A 20,696-nucleotide genomic window follows, 5' to 3' on the forward strand; every position below is an offset into this window, starting at 1 on the left:
CCAGGAAGAATAGGCTACTACTCGGCCCGTGAAACCAGCTATACAATGTTTTATGAGGTATTTTTTATATTTTTTTACTGGAAATGTAGGATCCAACATTCTTGACACACGCTAGGAACTCGGCCTCTTCAGCTCCGATTTTAATCATTCTTCTTTTAATATGTCGCTTGTGAGTCCCCAAACTTCATGGTTAGTTTAACACCATAGTTACACCTATTGAGAAATTCACTTACTTGCTTTCTGGCAGAGGATTAGATAAGAAGAGTGATACCACTCTCATGTCTGTCCTTAAAATTTTAGGCTATAGCTGGCAGCTGGTTAGCTTAGCACAGAGACTGGAAACAGCTAGCCTGTCTTTGTGTGAAGTGTTTGCCGTGTTTGGTTTTATATGCTCTACATAAACAAGATACTATATAAGTATATAGTGTTAATTAGTGAGCTTTAGAGGTGCTGCTAGGAAGGTTTTGTTAACAGGTGCACAGTGCCAGGCTAGCAGTTTCCCCCCGTTTCCAGTCTTTATGCTAAGCTAAACTAACTGGCTGCTGGCTGTATCTTCATATTTAACAGATAAACACGAGAGGGGTATCAATCCTCTCATCTAAGTCTCCTCCAGAAAGCAAATATGTATCTATATGTATTTCCCAAAATGCTGAACAATTCCTAGTTACAGATAGTGGCTGGACATGTGAAGGCACCACATCAACACTGATCTGAAGAAGCCTTACAGATTGTCTCAGATCTCCTCTAAGTGTAAGATGTCTGGAAAGAGACAAAAGCATCCCATGCTCCACAAGAAACCTTACTTACCAGCAGTGTCACAGGTGGGAGACGGCTCCTCATCTACCAGCATCATGTTGCAGCGCTCGCACAGAGATACAGTACACCACACCAGACTGTCAACTCTGCCACGAACACTGGGATCACTGCATCCCAGTACGTTAGTATGTGGGTGTGGTCCCAAACATGAGTACAGAATGACTGAGAAGTCTTTCGTGCCCACAGTTTGTGAAACATTTAAATGACGTATGATACTTGTCTGTGGGTTGTGTTTTAGGCATAATTTGTAAGGTTTCTTTTCACATGTATTGTTTTTACATTTGTTAATTTTTAAGGTTTCATTTCATATTTATTGCTGTTTTCAGATGGTTGGCTTTTTATTCATTAATTGATTGATTATATTAACAAACATTTCTATTTAGCGGCTCCTGATCTACACTGACGTCCTCTTGGGGAAAGAAAAAGTTAGTTTGTGTGTTTGTGTTACTACTGTTGTGGCCGTATGTCTTTGTTGTCTGCTGTAACTTGTCTGACTTGTGTATCTTTTGTTATTTGTCACTGTGCATGGGTAACCAAACTGGTTCATAACTGGTTTAGGATGTTATATAATCTAACCTAAACCGTTTGCCAGTGAAGTTGGGCTTTTTTTGACCCCTGTCCTATCAACAAGAGAAGTTGCATCATTTTAGGGCCATGGAGCTACTAAACACATTACTTGATTGAGCTACCTTCACGTGTCCCTTTACCGGTGCCCGTCAGTGTTTGGGGGGGGGGGGGGTCATGATAGGGAAATGCACTACATCAGTTTGACCTGATAAAAATCTATACTGCTTTGAAACCTCACATTAAAGTAGTGTTACATGATAAAAGTATTATTTATGGTGATGTACCGATGCATCTCAGTGACTACTTTATAAGAGTCAGGGATGTTCATTGTTCCTCCACTAGAGGGAGCTCTATGTTACTCAGGAAGGAGTTATTTTTGTTCCCTGCATCATCTTTCAGATCTATCAGGTCATCTTTTGTCCCCTCAACTGTTGCCATACAGCTTCAGCCCAAAAGGACCACAGAGGACATACATTGTTCAAGGTGTATTGTGTCATTGTGTGTTTTAATCATCTGTGTAAGAAGCAAATATATGTAAGATGTACATAATATTTTAAATTATCAAATAAATTGAAAGAAATTGACATTCACATGGTCTATGTCATACACAATCAACATATTCACAACCCCATTAAGCTTTTAAAGACAGTTTTATAATGACATCAAGCACCCTGTAAAACAAACAGTACATGTTTTTTTACTGTAGTATTAATCACCCAGTTGTACATACACTCGGTTGCCAGGTGATTAGGCTCACCTCACTAAATCCAAAATTTAAAATGTAACTCTTCCCCACACTGACATGAAAACCCTCAGTTGATCCCCATTTCAAATGGTAAATTGAGCCCTAGGATGGCGATGCTAAGGCAAAGAAGAAAAGACTGAGCAGCTCTGGTAGACAAAGACACAGCAGCTGCTGGTGTTGGAGGCTGTTGGCTATTGGTGGTTGTAACGGTTGTGACGGTCACAGAACCTTGTGAGCTGTCGAGGGCCGTCTTCCGGACACTGTAGAAGCAGGAGCCTACGTTACCCACCCGATCCACAACCAGCAGCTCCACATCAGGCGAACAGCAAGACGCATTGTAGGACACCAGCGTTATGTTCTCATTGCCAGCGGCCAGGCTGGTGTTCATGGTCCCGTTGCCCTGTCTGAAGCTAATACGGTCGATGCCCGTCCCTTCAGCCCCGTCGGTCACCTGAACAGAGAGATCCCACATGGACAAGCTGCAAATATCAGAGCAGTTGGACTGCAGGCTGAGCAGCTGACACACCGGCTGAGTGAAATCTGTCACCTATGAGGAGAAGAAAAAGTGGATAAAGTTAACCAATAAACAATGATGAAGGGATGAAGTAAGCTGGAATGATTATTCACTGCCTTAACATTCATTGGAATGTGATTTTCTTCCTCAACTGGAGAGTTACCGTTGTAAAGACAGTGAAACGCAGCACAACATAGTTGGTGTCTGCACCTCCCGGAGCCTCAGCCTCAACAGTCAGAGTGACGTCAGTACCAGACGGGGTGTTAAGAGGTGCTGTGAGGTTCACTGTGCCGTTAGCACTGCCTCCAGTCTCCAGGAGTAAACTAGACGGGAAAGTTGAAGTAAAACCTTGGTCATTGGTAGCCTGGATGCTGAAGTTTCCTCCTGCACCGCCGGTCATCACAGAGAAGGGAACTGAAAGTGGTGTTCCTGGTACTATGACGCTATTTGAATCATCCTAAAAATGGAAGGAAACTGTCAGTATCAGGCCAATAATTAAGAGACTGTGTCAGTGCAACCTCAATCTTAAAAGTCATGGATGCATTTTACTAACAGCAGTAACAGTCAGAGAAGACGCTCTGAGGCTGGTGGATGACTGCCTCTGGAAGATCACTGAGGACGCTTTGGAGGAACCGTCGCTGTTCTGCCCCTTCACGAGCACCACAAACTCCTGTGATGGTATCCTGTCAAACTGAGCTAAAAAGTCTCCTCCACCCTGAGCCTCCACGCTGCCATTAACCTCTCCTGACCCCGACGATTCAACCAGAACGACTTCTGTCACGGTGGCGGAGTCACTCCCGGTAACCGTCACCATCAGGCTACCATTAACACCTTCAGAAAAAGAGAGAATCCACTGAAATACGCTGTAGTAAATAAAAATGTCTTTGGCATATCTAAAAATTCTGTTTCCTTTACCAGCTCTGGGACGATTGTCTACAACATCAAAACCTCCAAACTGGCCCTGCGATACCTCCAGAAAGTCAAACAGGAAGTCAATGGGACTCTCACCTGTAAATAAAAAAAGTTACAAGAAAAGAAAATCATGATCACCAGTAAATATTCATTACTTTTACTGTTCCTGTGAAGCATATTTATCACCATCATTTTGTTGAAAGACTAAAATTACAAAACTAAGCACATGCCTCCACATAAAAGCAGATCCAGGTCTGGGTGCCATTAGGCGTAGTGTTGGATATCTCAAAATCTGGGAAAATAACACCAAACCTATGTGCCTGGCTACATATCACTTTCTTTTGTGACTTGGATGAACCAGCCCTTCAAGGTAAGAGATAGCTACATGCAAAAAAATAATAAAGATAAGTATTCATTATGGGATCTCACCTACGACCTTCAGAGTGTAGGGACTTGTTGACGCCATTTTAATTTCCCACAGTCCCACTTGTGTTTTCAGCTGCAGAGTCTTGAAGTTTCCCACTGACTGGGACGCAGTGATCAATGATCCTGACGTGTCAGCGCTTTGCTGAGATTCACCTAAAAGCAAAGCCATGGCAAGAAATGAAGCACACTGGTCAAAAGGCCAAGACGTTAAACTTTTGTTTTTGCATTCATTCTTAACAATGAAACATTTCAACTGCAGTTGTTGTAAAGTTGTAGTGGACATTGTTGTCTACCACAGTGTCACACTTAATACTACTACCAGATGGATCCAAAGCCTAAGAATTTTCAAATCTTATACAAAGTGGCTTTAAAACACCTTTTCTATGCCAATACACAAAATGAACATACAATTTTCCATTAAAATCATTGTCTTTTTGTGTAATTTGTAAATTATTGCTATTAACTGCTACAATAATACAAAGAACACCTTTAAAAGATTTAATCTGCAGAGAAGTATTACCTGAGGGACTGATGAGAGTAAAGGTGACGGAGCTCCCAGTGATGTAAATAGTGAGGTTTCTTACGGACTCGTCAACTGCAAAGGTGAAATTTTCGGCCTTTCCTGGACTCCTGGCCGCCTGCAGAAGGGTCACCTAGGAGGTTAAATGAAACAGGTGACACAACTGATTTTATTTTAATTATTAATTGGTAATTGACCAGTGAAAGTGTTTTGTTAATACCAGAGAAGCTCTTGATGACTCGATTATGATGCTGGTGGCCACTGGGAGCTCACTCTTTGTGACTTCAATAGCCTGACCTCCTGCAGCCTGAGCCAGGTCTCTGTACAGCTGGATGCCTGATGTTATCATCCGACTGCTGTGTTGTTGTTGTTGTTGTTGTTGTTGTTGGTTGTTACCACTCTGTCTGCGACGACGAAACCCGAATATGTTCGTAATCATGAAGTTCACCTGAAAAGAAAACAAGTGAATGAGGTGTAAAGCCCACTCACAGGGGCTTTAAGTTTCATGTTAACCAAAGGTCTTTCATAGCTGTTTGTGTTTAGAATTCACAAAACAAAAATCTTTATTATTGCCATACAGAGTGTAAAGTGTGCATAATGTAATACCCGCCAGTTTTTTAAAATCAAAATTATGACTTACTATTTCCAAATTTGATCTTAGGCCTGTCTCATAATTTTGCCCCAAAAGTTATAATTTGACTATGTCATAATTTTGATTTAACCCTTTCACGCATAGTGGTCACTACAGTGGACAGCTATTCAAAAGCTGTTTTCTTGTATATGCATGGGTTTTAATGGTGTAGTTGCACATCAACCACCACAGTGGACGCTAGTGCGTCATCCCATACACTGCCACCCACTGGCCAGCCATTGTAAGCACAACACAAATGTCTCAAAACCAAGATGGCCAACGGAAGGCCAGAAACGCTGAGCAGCTCAGGAATACCTTGCCAATCCTTCTATAGTAGGAGACCCTTGCAGGTAAATAAAATTTGGTAACATCAAGTAACAACTAAGGAGTAATACAATTGTTAAAATTTCCATTTTATTCATTGGTGTGTTAAATACATATTTCTTCAGTTGAAAACTCAAACGCATGCTGTCCATGCATGTGAAGAACTTTGTGTGAAATGAACATTTGAAAAAAATTAAGTTAAAATTTTTTTTTCATGCCTAAAGAGAAATAAAAACACTTTGTCAAAATCCTGACTGAGGCTGTCATAATTCATGCATGAAAGGGTTAATATCTTATGATGTCACAATGTCAAAACTACAATATACATTGTAAGTAAGATTTAGTATCTAAATATTTTATCTTACTACATCAAATGTATTAAGATGAACTGCATCAAAAGTTGCAATATTGTACTTTTATTTACATATACACACATACATACTATATACAGTATGTATATATATATTATATATATTTTTTATTCAATGTGTTCTGTGTGAGCAATAGTTTATTACATTATATGTGAAGTTAAATACAATTTCCATGAACATAAATTGCCACTAATATCATTGTAATATTCAGCAACATATGCATAATTATTATGATATATATATATAAGTTCTTATGTTATGCACTCAATATTTTTTAACCACGCTGGCGTTGTGGCTTTAGGAATGGCCATGGATGGATTGCCATGAAATTTGGCATTCATGTCCCCCTCAGGATGAATTGTAATTAACTTTCGTGATTCTTAAACCTTTCATCTAGTGCCATAAAAAAAAATCAATCAGTTGTCCAATACTTTGGTTTATTGGCTCAGCCTCAGCTTTACTTTGTGTTTAATGCTAATTAGCAAATGTTAGCATATTAAATTACAATGGTGAACATGGTGAACATTACCTACTACTCATTAGCATTTCATCACTGTCATTATGAGCATGTTAGCATGCTAACATTAGCATTAAGCTCATTGCACTGCTGTTCCTAAGTACAGCCTCATAGTGTCGATAGACTCTTAGTCTTGTTATTACAGTACAGACAGGTTTTTACATTGTGAGTTTTTAATTTCTTTTTCTATTACGTTATACACAGTTATTACACTATCATTTTCTACATCGGTTTTTTTTTCACAGCAACACTAGGGGTAGCTACTCACCACTGTCTTGGTCTGCTCTATGAGTGCGATCACTGCGCTTTTCAGGTTTATGTCTTTAGCAGGTGCATCCGTGAAGAGAAAGATCTCAGAGTTTGAAGGAGCGGCAGCTAAAGCCAGCTATATGAGCAGGAGAGGACAGCAGTGATGCAGTAGTTTTACTTTGAACTGTTTTCCGATTCTGAAATAATCTCACAGCAGAGACATCACAGCACCTGAAGCCCAGAGAGACTCATTTCCTCCATATCTCCTCCTCCGACTGCTGATAGTGAATTAATAGCATTCTTGAACACTTGTGGGTCTGTGGTCTTTGTCAGCGGCCCAAAATCTGGGGTTCAGGTGGAGACGAGAGAAAGAAACGATTTTATTCTATTGTGCATTTGTGTACTTGCATTCGTTGAGTTTGTTCTTATTATACTGCAGACATATTATTTGAACAATCATAACATTCCAACAAGTATACAGCAGATGATTCATAAACTAGATAACCCAAACATCCCTTTACTTCACTTCAGTGGAAAAAAACAAGGATTGTCTAGTTTGTATTTTAATTAAATAATAATTAATTTTAATTATTAAGATCCTACCTGGATCATTGAAAGGTACAAGAATGTAAACTGAGGGCTCATCTTCTGTTCCCACTTTACTGTTGATGATAGAGGAAGTGACGGCCCTCACTGCTTCAATGTCATCACTCATGCTTCCCGTCGTGTCGATCACAAAGCAAAGAGCTTTACTGGATCCTTTGGAGATTCCCATCATCCTGAGGGATGGAGAGATGAAAAAAAACTTTGAACTACTCTACACCTCCGTACAGTACATAACTGAAACAAGAAGCACGGGTTTCATACTGTAGGAATGGTCTGTCACCAGCAGCCCCTCGAATGTCTTCTAGTAGCTCACTGGTTGCAGCGATCGCCATGTTTGCTGCGTCAGTGTGGAGGTGTCCATGGTTGGAGTCGAAAGTGTCTTTGTTGATCCCACCTTTAGGCTCCGTCTTTCTTGTTCGGTCAAGAAAACCGCCATGGCTGCATTTTCCTGTGCAGCATTAGAAACAGAGCAAAGCTCTTCTTTAAAAGCTACCACGCTGCTTTTAACGGAAAAGTCAATCTTCTCTATCAGTGTGTGTTTTTAGCCCTAGCAGCATTTTGTACAGATATTCATGGTGCCCAGAGGATGAGATCCAGTGACTTTGGTGATCTGGCCACCTGGTGAATGTAAATCTAATATTTACTCTCTTTTAGCTCTGTTTTTGGTCTCTACCAACTCCTGAGGGAAATATCTGGCTCTTTAGCTGCTAAATGCTCCACTATATTTACTAAGCTAGTCACTAACTGTGTGTTGAATGACTTTTACTATATTTCTACACTGTAGTATTGCCACTTTAAAGTAAAAGATGTGATTACTGCTTCCACCACTGACTATAGAGATTAGTATATAGTATATACTGCATACAACTTGTATGTAGTATGGAAGTGGGATACAGCTAGTGTTTTACTGGTTCAAAATCTGTTGTCACGAAAGGTTCATACTCTGTGAACATTAAAATTGAACATTTGTACAACAACGATGGAACATTTTGACATTGCACACACATTGTCAAATACCTCTCCAAAAGATTTGCACGCCATGTTGCCAGAATTTTGTAATGATAATCTGAAAATGGCTCATATTAACTTTTCCTGGGTATTTAGCGGCAAACTTGCCGACCACCGTTGACCACAGCTGTCCTTCTTCACATATGGGGATGACACCTGTTATTGGGTGCATTTTACTACAGACTTTTATAGAGCTGTAACATATGAACTATCCATTTACAAGCCTTATGACACATTGGCATTTTATAAATGGCTTTATGTACAATAAATTAAATACAGTTATTTAGGTAGGTAGGTAGGTAGGCAGCATTTACCTTTTGGTTTGGTAGAGGATATAGGTTCAAAATATCCAGAGGTTAGTATCTTTTCCCGTAGGATATCCTCCAAAATGTTGTTCGTGCAGTCGTCTCCATCACAGTTGCGACAGGTTGCTCTGCTTATAGCTAAGTGAAAGAAAATCCACAAGACATTTTGTCATTTATTTAGTAAAATGATCTCTCTAATCACATCATATCTGTCCTCACCGCTGTTTCTTTTGTTTCAGTAAAACAGCCAAACACACACTGACGTTACATGATCTCCTTACCTGCTATGTTCCCAATGCTGCTGCTGTCTGATCTGATCAGGTTGGCGTTTGGGAGTTTGTTCCCCAGCTCCACCCAGTTAGTGTGACTGTAGAAGTCCTATCATTTATAAAGGACCAAAAGTTCAATATTTACAACGTGTTAATAACATGTTTTATAATACCAAGACCACTTTTTCAAAACTCTTCACCAATTTCACAAAGATATTTAACATTTTAAAGATGTTCCCTTTAATAGGCTGTTGTGAGACTAAATAAACTGCAGTGCACACAATTTTCAAATACATTTGCAAACTGGTCTATGGAAATACTCTTGAACTTGAGTGAGTTGGAGTTTTGAAGTGTAACATTTGTGTGAGAAACTGTAATGGAAACCAAACAGATGATGGAAAGTACCTGTAAAGGGTGTAATATTACTCCCAGTTTCTCTCTCGCCGCCGCAAAGTTCCCTTGCTTGTTGCTGGCTTTCACAGCTGATAATCCTTCTGTGATGATTTTCCTTCCCTCTGAAAAATTCTCATTGTCGAAGTGATAGCTTGGGTTGAAGAAATAACGAAGGTCTACTCGCTTATTCTTTTTTCGGATTAATTTGATGGACGTGAGGAAGCTCTTGGATGATTTTGTCGCTTGACAGGCAACAGCAACAGACGCAGCAGTAAAAGGCTGTGGCTATACACACACACACACATTTATTTTCAATCACATGTATTAATAATACAGGCACTGGTCATTTAAAATAGAAATTCAGTATAATTTGGTTGAATTTTATCCTTACAGGAAAAGTGAAGTCTTGGTCCTCGGCCAAGGCCAGAGCACGGCACACCTGCACGGTGGCATTTAAGATGGCTCTCTCAGTGATCTCCTGATGTCTCAGAGAGCCTCCTCCTCCATATATGTTAAACCCGAAAGCTCCAGTCTGCAGGAGCAGGAGACACAACACAGCCAACCCTGAAGACATCACTGCACAACCTGTCTGAGAAAGTGCAGGAAAGTTTAATAAACAGCGTATTTTTCTGGTTATCACAGATGACCTATGAGACAAACACGGGATTAGTCGTGAAGGTCAGTCCTCACCCAGTTCATTCTTGACCTTGTCAAGCTGTTTGACAAATGCTAACTCAAGGTCCACTTACTTGCTTTATGCATCTCACTTTTACTTATGCACTTTTGAGAGTATTTCTACTTTGTGGTACTGCTGCTTCTGCCAGTTCAACAGCTGGTAGGGTGTTCTCTTTTATTGCAGTTGTGTCTTTGGTGACTTCATTCATTTTGGTAAGAATCTCCCCTGATCTAGAGCCACAGTCAGGTTTAAATTTCCTTTCTTAATTAACATTTTGGTCCTGAATAAATGATTTAGTAAAATTTAGAATAAACATAACTGATGGCACACAAACATTCACAAATAGTTTTGGTTTGATTTGGTCAATTTAGATCTTTGTTTTTGTTAGAATAATCAACCAAACTTGTAATTAGTTCTTGAGTTGACAAACGTTTGCTGGATGTAAAGCAATAAACCCCATTCACTTCAACAAAACCAGCACACCTCATTACACCAACTCAAATTCACATTCTCACAACATTCTGTAGTTACACATACTGTAGCTCTCCTCCTCTTTAATACCATCACTTTAAATGTCCATAAAAATGGATTTGGCCTTCAATTTCCTGGTCAGTTGATGTTGAATTTAAAGTTAAAAGGACTACTAAAAGGGTAGTCCTTGTTATTTTATAAACATTCAAAACATTTATCATTATGGTATACATTCTGACATCCTCAACAATCCAAAACACTGAAAATGCTATGGTACGAAAGCATAAAAATATTTTTCTACATGATTTTACCTTGTGTCAAAACATTAATTGAGATGCTGATTTATATAATAGAATATAATAGAATATCAAAAAGCTGACTAATGTCAGATAGATACCAATAATTATCAGATATGACTATACTATACCTTTGGTCTTGATGTCATCTTGTAGACTATTTTGTGGCAAAAATAAAGCTCTATGTGCAGGGCGGAGGCACAACTGTACTGGACTTGTTTAACCTGTTGCATGACGTTGGCATAATGACATCTTGGTTATTATTTTATTGTGTGTAAATGTTCAGATGTAGTTCCACCTCAAGTGGCTTGTTATTATGAAACCAAGTTTACTCATGATTATGAGTTATTTTATGAAATTCCCAAAAAATATATATGTTTTTAAGAAAACATTATTCTCATACCGCCACATAAGAAGGTGAGAGAGCTATTCCCAAATCACAGAATAACTATTTATGAACAACATAAGATCACAACATTTTATTGTGTATATACTTTGGTCGACATTTCCACACTCCTTGTAATAAGATACTGGCACTGACAGGGGCTGAGGGTAAAAACACACACAGGGACTAATCATATCAAACACTGCAGGCAGATTAAATATTTACTGCTCCTATAAGATTACTATTAAAAGGATCAAACCTCAGAGCTCTCTGCTGTGCCCGTTTGAATTCTTTCATTTTCATTTCTCGTGATGACAGTTAGTGTGAGAAACCTGTTCTTGCAGTTAAAGTACGTGACAGCAACAGGTGACCTTCACCAGAATGTGAATTATGTGCTACATAAAATGAAAGCTCTGATGGAGGACAACAGGCTGTTCAAGTATCTTTACAGTTGAAAATACTTTTAGGAATTTAGAGTTTCAAATAGTCTAATTTAATTGTAAAGAAAAGTAGCCTGAGTTCTGTCCAATGTTTTGTGTGTATATAGTTTGCAGTGACTCGTCATTTTAAAGCAATTTGATGCAACGAAAACTGGTCAATGGAAGTGTCATTTGGAAACTTGAAGCCTCCAGCATAAAAATAAACTGAGAATGGACTTTTCATTGAAGTAGCACACATCTTGAGTGCAGTAGTTAAACTTTTGAAATGAACAATATTTCCATATTCATAGATTCTAGATTTTTCAATGAATGTGAACGAGTTGATGTAATTTTAACACGGTAATTAAAGTTTTTGTGTAAAAAAAAAAAAAAGATGCAAAATATTATTCAAAGCAGACGTGGCAAAAATGATTTACCATTTACTCTGATAGCCTGACCTTTGTAGGTACTCAGCTACTACATCTGAATCAGAGATGTTTAAAGTGTCCCGACTGTTGTGTTAAATCACACATGTGTTAAGAGGTTCAGATAATAGTCAGTATTGTCAGTTCATCTGCAAATACTTTATTTTCACTATGGTTTCTGCACGTGTATTCAGAATATTCTGTGTGGGAGAAACTGATTCATTAAAGCGATAGCAGTTGTTGGTGTGTGTTTTGGGTGACATCTCCACATCCGGTGCTGATAGGGCCTGAAGGCAAAACAGAAACACATTTCAGAATCAGAATCAGAATCAGAATCAGAAACTGTTTATTGCCAAGTAACATACATTACAAGGAATTTGCTGTGGTCTGAAGGTGCTATTGTTTTGATAACAAATAAGTAGAGTATAAAAGCTAAAATAAGAATAAGAATAAAAATAAAAATAAGATAAGATAAATAACAACAGTGCAGTGACCAGAATAGAGTAAAGTGTCCAGATAAAGTGTCCAGTAGGGGGTGAGTGCGTTAATGTAACGCAGTGGGGACAGGGGTGAATTTGAATGCTTTCATTTTCATTTCTAATGATGACGACAGCAGCAGCTGATGGTACAGTGTGTGAATTATGTGCTACATACAATGAAAGACACTGTATATTTGAGGTTGTTACAGATACCAATGTTTGATATAATAATTCAAATCTGATAACAATATATTGTTATGTTTAACATTTAAAGTAAACAAATAAAGTCATAATTTTGGTAAGGATCCCTTGGATTTGGCTATTGTTTATAAAAGCGTTGTGGTAAAGACATGTAATGAAGCATTTATTTTACAGCTACCACAGGAAAGATGACAGGAAATGAAGGGGGGGGGGCATAGGTGGGGAATGAGACGCAACAAAGAGCCATGCCAAAGACACAAACCAGGGACGTTTATGGTCAGTGGTTCCCAACCTTTTTAATTTGATTAAATCATTAAATTTTAAATTTTAATACCCCTTAAAATTACAATTAAAATGGCAATGTCTACTTGAGCTTTGTGTTCTGGTTGTCAGTAGTCTGTAGAAGAGTGACTTATTTCCTTGTTTTACGGAACAATTATTAAAAGTAAAATTATCTAGGAATTCACAAAGCAGAGAAAGTGTGAAAAATGATAATTAGAAAAAAGATAATTTGGTTTAGCAGATTGTCTTAATCATCTAGTGACCCCTCAGATTTGTCTTGCGACCCTTTGTGGGGGTCCCGCCCTCCAGGTTGGGAACTATTGCCCTTGGTGACCAAGTTAGAGAGTGTTTCTGTCCATAATGACACAAAGTTCAGTTTACTGGAGGAATGATGCTGACACAACATGTCCCTGCTCCCCTCAATGTGACTGTACAGTACTATTCATCTAGTTAGGAAAACTTACAAGGACTGCTTTATCAACGATCCAAAAAATATTCACAGGTAAGCTGAGGTAAGTATGCAAAAGAAGTAACGGCAGACATGGAACAAGGTCAAAGACTACTGTATAATCAGGTTAACATTAATGGGACAGATTTATGTGGCCTGTGTTTGCTCAGTTTCTATCGGAGCTTGTTCTGGCAGTAAATGATTAATGGAGGGAGGAGAAAGGGTGGGGGCAGGAGGAGCAGCAGGAGTTGAGAGACAACAATTTACATGACCCAGTCTTTCCTCCAGTTCTCTTTTTTTTTTGTGTGTTTCATTGTTGTTTTACTTCTTCTTACTGTTCTTAACAAACTGGATTAAGAAGACGACTATTCAGAACATCAGTGATCTTATCAGGCTAGTCTTTCACACATGAAGCAACAAGGCAGGAATTTGTAAAATATGGGAGTCAGATGTTACTGAGGGAATCGCAGGAAAAATTCCCTGAGAAAACACTGGGTTTTATGTGAAACTACAGTCTCCTGTCTTTACCAATGGCATCATTTGGGTGGGATTGTTTGTTCTGTTTGCTCCCATCCCTGCTACTTCTGCTGCTGCTGTCCCTGGTTCTCCGCTGGCCCAGAGTACATTGTTGGACGAGGCTGACTGTCAGGGCTGCAGGCTGGAGATTCTGGGTCATTGTTTGCCTGATCCTGGAGCTGCCACTAGACAGGAATACAAGAACGTGGACCAAGGAGGCCGGATCACCGGGGACAGATGTTTTGTCTGGGTCAGGTCAGGCCTCAGATGGTCCCAGGCTCATCTGCAAACCCACTGCGCTGGCCAAATATCTGCTCCGGCACTGTGGCTCTCTGGCCAAGCCGGGACTGGCCTCCTGGCCCAGGGGAGACCCCCACCTCCAGACTCTGTCCAGCCTGCTGTGTGGACAACATGGAGACACGTTACAGTTCACTAGAGACCATCTGTTATTGAGAGATGGGGGCATTGTAGCTCTGGACTGGGCTGTTGGAACAAGACTGGGTGAGGCGGTTGGGAGAAAGAGATGGGAGGGGAGGAAGGAGCACCAGCCAGGGGGCAAGGCGCTAGGCTGCTTCACCACAACGCCTCCTGTCCTCCTCCTCATCCCTCAGTACTGGGGAGGGATGACTCCCCACCTAAAGGTGCTGTGCCATCAGGCAGTGTGTCAGGGCTTTTATGTGGTGGTGTTTCATGCTCGAGGCACAGCGGGGTGCCCGCTGACCACAGCGCGCCTGACTGAGTTTGGAGACCCAGCTGATCTTGAGCAGGTATAGACAGCAGTCCTTTTTTTTTTTTTTATCTTGTTAAGTTTTGGGGAAAGTGATTTTATGATTTTATTAAATTTTTAATTAAATTTGCCCTCTGAGAAATTGACTTTTGCTATTTTTTGATATTTCAGAAAATAATCAACATTTTAATGGATAATTAAAATTAATTTTGGTTGCCACCAATTTCAAATCCAATAGACAATGAACAAAATATACTTTTACACAAATAAAATGCCTTTGCTCAAGAACAAGACTAAGAGTCTACAGCTCTGTGAGGCTGTACGTAGGTGAAGTGGTCAGCATGCTAACATGCTCACACTGACAATGTTCATCTCATTTGAGCGTGTCAGCATCCTAATATTAGCTAATCGTCACTAAACACGAGTTCCGCTGAGGCTGATGGGAATGTCATTATTCCGTTATTAGGATTCATCCTCTGGGGACCATGACTGTCTGTACAAAATTTCATTGCAATCCATCAAACAGTTGTTGAGATATTTCAGTGTGGACCAAAGTGGTGTGCTGTTATAAAACAGACATTGTGTTTTTACCTGACAGTGAAGATCTCTTTGACGTTTTCCATTTTCAGGCGGTGGCTTATGTCCACAGCCGCCACCCATCCTCTGTGCTGGTTGCAGTGAGTGAGGGTTCAGGCTCAGGGATTCTTCTTTCCTACTTGGGTGAGTGTGGATCAAGTTCATACCTGACAGCAGCTGCTGCCATCTCACCTGTACTCCTGGGCCAACTGTGGTTTGAAACAGCCATGCCTCCTATTTATCGCTGGGGGGTTTTGTTTCACCGAAAACGGCAGCTCAGTAGGTGAGAGAAATGAAAGCAAAATTAAAATGTATTAATATCAGTTATAACATGAATACAGAGAAGAAAGCCGAGAAGATCTCCAGATCACAAGTTAATTATTTCATTAACCCGTTATCACGAGAAAATGAGCTATGTTATCTCATTTTCTCGTGATAACGGGTTAATTTATCTCTTAGTCTTCTCCCCATATTACGGAAGCCAAACACGGCCGTGCTTACAATTTTTTAATTTTCGTTATCTCGAGATCTCGAGTTAGTTATTTCATTATCGAGATAGCAAAGCTTGTTTTGTCGAGATGATGGGTTAATTTATCTCATAGTCTTCTCTCTGTATTATGGAAGCTGAGAGCTGCCGTATCTTGAGTTAATTATTTCCTCCTTATATCTCGAGCTAACAGCCTTCAAAAAAATGTGCACGCACGGCCATTCTTGGTTTCCATAATATGGGGAGAAGACTACAAGATAAATTAACCCACTACAAAACAATTAGCTTTATCTCGAGATAATGAAATAATTAACTCGTGATCTCAAGATAATGAGAATTTAAAAATGTATTGCTAGCACGGCCGTTCTTGGCTTCCGTACATAAACGCAACGGGATCATAAAAACTTTTTTTTTTTTGTTCTTTTGTTCTGTTTTTTTCTTGCGTACCTTATGACTTGCTGTCATAAGATACGCAAGTTCCTTCAGACCAGTCCTGGATGTGGATCGGGCCCTCAGCTGTTCCTCCCTCAGAGACTTTGAGGAAACTCTTTCCTGCTCTTCAGCCCAGCTCCAGCAGAGGGCGCCCAGACCTCCAACGAGCTCTCTGAATTCTGGACAAAGCTCAGAATCTCATTCCCCGCGGGGCCTGGCACCGTCAGTGGCCTGGGCACTGGGCGAGAGGGCTTACCCAGCCAAGGACTGGGACAGCTACTGGGAGAGGAACGAACCACTGAGAGATGCAGATGAGGTGGCGGTCCCTGTGCTCTGTATCCGCAGCCGTGACGACCCTCTCCTCCCGCTCGCCTCCACTTTACCCCTTCCTCTTTTCCAGAGCAATCCTTATTTCCTTCTGGCCTTGACGGACATAGGAGGGCACTGTGGATTCACTATGGAGGGCCGAGAAGAGATGGAGGGAGAGAGGACAGGAAATGATGATGTGGAGGAGGGTAACTGGAGTCATGTCGCAGTTCTGGAGTACTTCAGGGTAGTGGCTGATTTCCTGAAAGGGGAGGAGAGGGATGGGGCGAGCCAAGGTGGTCCACTAGGGGAATATAGTCAGGGAGGGATGAGGAGCAGGACCAGCAACATGGCTCCCCCTCGCAGGAGGAGAGCCAACATGATGAGGAGACCAAGACTGCAGGCACCTGAGCAGAGCAGTGCGGATGCAGAGGAAGATGACTTCACCTGGAAGAGGTCCTACACACGCTGATGAGAAGGAGATGGTGAAGGATGAGGTCTGCAGAGAGACATTTTATGATTTTGGACAGCGTTGGGTTTTTCCTTGGTATTCTCAAGTTACGTCTGTAGCTGGAAGATGATGAAAGGACAGTCCTTCAAACTGGGGGGGAAAAAATAAGGGCAGTGACCAGCTGTTGAAAACAAAAGTTCAGAAAAAATCCATATTAAAATATCTAATTGTCTTTACTGAGCCAAATTCGTAAAATCAATCAAGGGGACACATGACCTTTGGTAAAGACAAACAAAAAGGACTCAGTTCTCAGAACGTGGCTTCCCTTGTTTGAAATTCCAACAACAATTATTTAAAAACGTAAAAAAGAATAGACATTTGTATTTCATCAGCATTTATCTGAACCGCTTATTAAGGCAACTTAGCTGCTTTGTGCTGTAAGAAACTTCTCTGTGCACAGAGCCTACAAAAGAGAAGTTACGCAAATCAAACAAGCAGTTTGAAGTCAAATACTTTAAACACAAGTGCAGTATTGTACCTGTCAAAACGTATTACAGTACATCAGGCATTTATGACAGTATAAAAAATTAAATGTTGTCATGTTCCTGCCACACAAAAACACAATGGGACAAAGAAATATTAAAATTACTTTATTACAGATGATTTTTTATCCAGTAGCCCTCTTCCAACAAAAAATAGTAATTACAAACAAAATATTACATTTATCCCCTAAACTTTGTTTCTGAATTTCTTTTATACATTTTAAATCACTTTGTCATCTGTAAGGAATAGCTTTTCTCTTCTGCTATGCGACATTCAGCTTTTTGCACAATCTATACAATTTAATACAGTTTAATACAGGTCTCTGGACTACGGAGAATAAAACAGCAAAGATCCACCAAATGACAGGAGAGATAAAGGGAATACTGATAAACAGACTGTACAGAGACGTAACCCTGCCTCCCGCCTAACTTTCAGCCAATGGCAGCCGTCCCTCAGCGTACTGAGGGGGGATCACAGTAGACTCTTTAATCTGGTCAATCACTTGTGCAATCAGTGCAACTGATCCAGTTCAGAGTGACCAAGGTCTAAAGCTAGACTCTGCCCCCGACTGCCTCGCAAAACACCTGGGAGTTCTAGTAAACACAAGAGAAGGTCTAAAAGTCTGCCACTCGTTTGGCCCTCTGCAGACATCATCTGGAAAATAAAATGACCCTTTCTGGCAAAATAAAACCCTACAGAACTGGAAAAAAAAAGTTTGATAAAAAGATTTCGTGTACAATGGCATCCCGGCTGAAGGGACGCCATTGTTTTATTCTGTTTTCAGAACTGAGCCAAGAAAAACAGCAGGGTTATAAGTTCTGAGTGCAGGGTGGAAAGATAAAAAAAAAAGGCAGATACTTAAGTGCAGTGTGAAAATGCTTTGTGTGTGACCACAACAAAAGAGGGCGCATGTTTCATAAATCAGAAATAAAAGTTCCAAAAATATCAGTAGACCCCACAACACCAAAGAGTAACCCTTTGTAGACATCTTACTGATATATCTTCCACGATCTTGTGCAAAAATTTGGAAACAATTTCAGGTTGTGGAGTTCACTAAATATTGTTTATGGAGCCACATTTTTTTAGAATTAAGCAGTTTTTCAGATTTTATAAAGAAAATTATTTATTTTTCTATCTTATTATCACCTTGACTTTTAAGCTCGAGTCTTCTAAAAACCATGAAAAACCTAAACAGACAGGTTGAGTCTTCTATATTGGGTATCATAATGTCAGTAAAATATAGCCTTTGCTATATAACTAACTAGATTTCAAATTATGTGCAAATGCATTCAGCATTAAACAAACGGTTGCCATTTATTCAAGGCAATCTGACCTACAGTTGTGTTGTTATCATTCATAACAGAGTATCTGTAACAAGTCTCAGAACTCGTGAAAACTCAGCGGCTGTAAATCGAACGTTCATCTGAATACCGCTGGTCTAAAACCACGTCACTGCGTCCGCATCACAACAAGTTAATTTGTCTTTGATTTCTCAATTAGATTTCCATATTTTCAAATTCAAAATATACAATATTAACAGGTTTCCTGTACATTCCACCTCTTAAATTCATATAATGCATAATCTCTGCATTTCACACTAAGACTTCCACCTTTATCTCCATTTCTCTACAATCCTTCTTTTTTATAGATTTATATAATAATACATATATATCTTTTTTTTTTTCTTCTTCTTCTTTTCTTTCACTTGAAGAGCTCTTCCCAAATAGATCAGGGAGGGGGTGAAGACCACACCAGGCTCAGGAGGGGAGGACACGGAGGTGGAAGGAAGCGGGGAGATCGGTGGTCACAACATGACATCGGGGTCACCAGGGGTGAGACAGAGCGGGGTGTCAGACCGGGGAAGGTTGCAGGGGCATGGCAGCGGAGAGCACAGCATCACCGCCCATCAACCCAAAGAGACATTCAGCAGTCACCAACCAGCAGAGGGCTACTGAAGCTCCTCTTTCACGCTTCCTGCTCGTTCACTACAACTCTTGGCCCTTAAAATGATCTTAAAAATAAAAAAAACGACACACAGGGACATTTTTAGGCAACTGAGTTGGTTATTGTTGCCCTGACACAAATGCTGCTGAGTGTGTTGCTCATTTACAGCCAACTCAGCTAATAACCGCTGAGTGCGCTATTTTTCAAAAATTCTGATTTCTTTTTCACACTTTTATGTCCCACTCCCATTTTCACTACATTTCCCCCTGTACATGCATTCATCAGCCAAGAGTGCGAAGGGACATACTGTTGGATTGGGGAATAAAAATCAATAACTTTTGTATGTATACGTGTGTAAATACGTCTGATTAACATTTAGTGTGGGGTGGAAGGCCTGTGCCAAAGTGCAAGTCATTGTCAAGTCACGACACCCTGTGGTGACGCTGTTCTTGAGGTAGGCCAACAGGCATGGTTCAATGTGTCTCTGTTTTTTACTGCGTAGTGCATCGCTTTCACCAACCAACACAGTTGCCAAATTAGACCAGGAAATTACTGCAAACAAGCGATGAGTGAACACCAGTTTTGAAACTATTAAAGTAGGCGGTTAGGTGCTGCTGAAAACCCATCCCTGTCATGAAGGCTGTGGACTAATGCGGCTTCAGTATCCCTCAGACAGGCCGTCCACTGGGCAGGTGTGAGTGACGGGCAGAGGCCGGTGGAAACCCAAGACTCCAGCAACACATGCATCTACTTGGCCACATAGTATTATACTGAACTTCCACTGACCTCTCTGACACAATCTCATTTAATACATAACAGTATGTTGGCATGGATAATTATGACACATCTGACCCTGCACCCTTACCTTTGGCATCTTTGCAGCCCTGCTCACAGCACACAATAACTCCTAACTCCAGGGACTGCGAACCCGCGTGGCATCGAGGACTGAGACTGTGTTTTTTTCCCCTCTCATTTCAATCAAACACTGCACCTGGTGATTTCGCTAGTTAAATTTCCTCTCTGGTGGAGGATAAGCTTTTCAGTTAAGTCACTCAGGCTGGAATCAAAGATTGCATACATTTAACTATCCCTGACACCTTAGCCGTCCCCGTGCTACTACCATAAAGCCAGAGATACCCACAGGTACTCACTTACAGCAACCTTTGCTCTCTTCCTCTTTTCATTTTCCTTCTAGACCCGTCTGTTCTGAAACAGTCTGTTCTTCAACCATCAATCTTAAGTCAGACCCCTACATCCCCTCCTGCCTTCTCTTCTGCCTGTAACATTGCACATAAACAATAATCTCATTAAACTTTCTATCAGTAACATGTCTGTGCTTGAGCTGTGAATTTGCACAGGGACACATTTTTAAATGTTATTCTAAAAATTGCACACTGAATGCAAATGTTCCCATAATGCACCTCATTGTGCTACCACAACATCTGAAAGCATCAGATTT

At 40.4% G+C, this 20,696-nt stretch overlaps 2 protein-coding genes across 2 annotated transcripts; one reads left to right on the forward strand and one right to left on the reverse strand.

Annotated features, from left to right (window-relative positions):
• Positions 1 to 1,889: 1,889 nt before the first annotated feature.
• Positions 1,890 to 10,759, reverse strand: LOC139295147 (von Willebrand factor A domain-containing protein 7-like). The gene is made up of 16 exons (XM_070917256.1): positions 10,748 to 10,759; positions 9,565 to 9,758; positions 9,186 to 9,458; positions 8,793 to 8,889; positions 8,521 to 8,649; positions 7,460 to 7,646; positions 7,196 to 7,371; positions 6,824 to 6,936; positions 6,612 to 6,728; positions 4,721 to 4,948; positions 4,501 to 4,633; positions 3,984 to 4,133; positions 3,558 to 3,650; positions 3,196 to 3,473; positions 2,806 to 3,099; positions 1,890 to 2,675 (listed from the first exon to the last, which is right to left on the reverse strand). The coding sequence occupies exons 2-16, from the start codon at positions 9,745 to 9,747 to the stop codon at positions 2,196 to 2,198; spliced, it is 2,931 nt and encodes a 976-aa protein (XP_070773357.1). The 5' UTR covers positions 9,748 to 9,758; positions 10,748 to 10,759; the 3' UTR covers positions 1,890 to 2,195.
• A 3,026-nt stretch (positions 10,760 to 13,785) lies between these two features.
• On the forward strand, positions 13,786 to 16,771 carry LOC139295831 (protein ABHD15). Its single transcript, XM_070918096.1, has 3 exons — positions 13,786 to 14,538; positions 15,128 to 15,357; positions 16,030 to 16,771. The coding sequence occupies exons 1-3, from the start codon at positions 13,786 to 13,788 to the stop codon at positions 16,769 to 16,771; spliced, it is 1,725 nt and encodes a 574-aa protein (XP_070774197.1).
• The last annotated feature ends 3,925 nt before the right edge of the window (positions 16,772 to 20,696 follow it).

Source organism: Enoplosus armatus, chromosome 13 (assembly GCF_043641665.1).
Source record: "Enoplosus armatus isolate fEnoArm2 chromosome 13, fEnoArm2.hap1, whole genome shotgun sequence".
NCBI lineage: Eukaryota > Metazoa > Chordata > Actinopteri > Centrarchiformes > Enoplosidae > Enoplosus > Enoplosus armatus.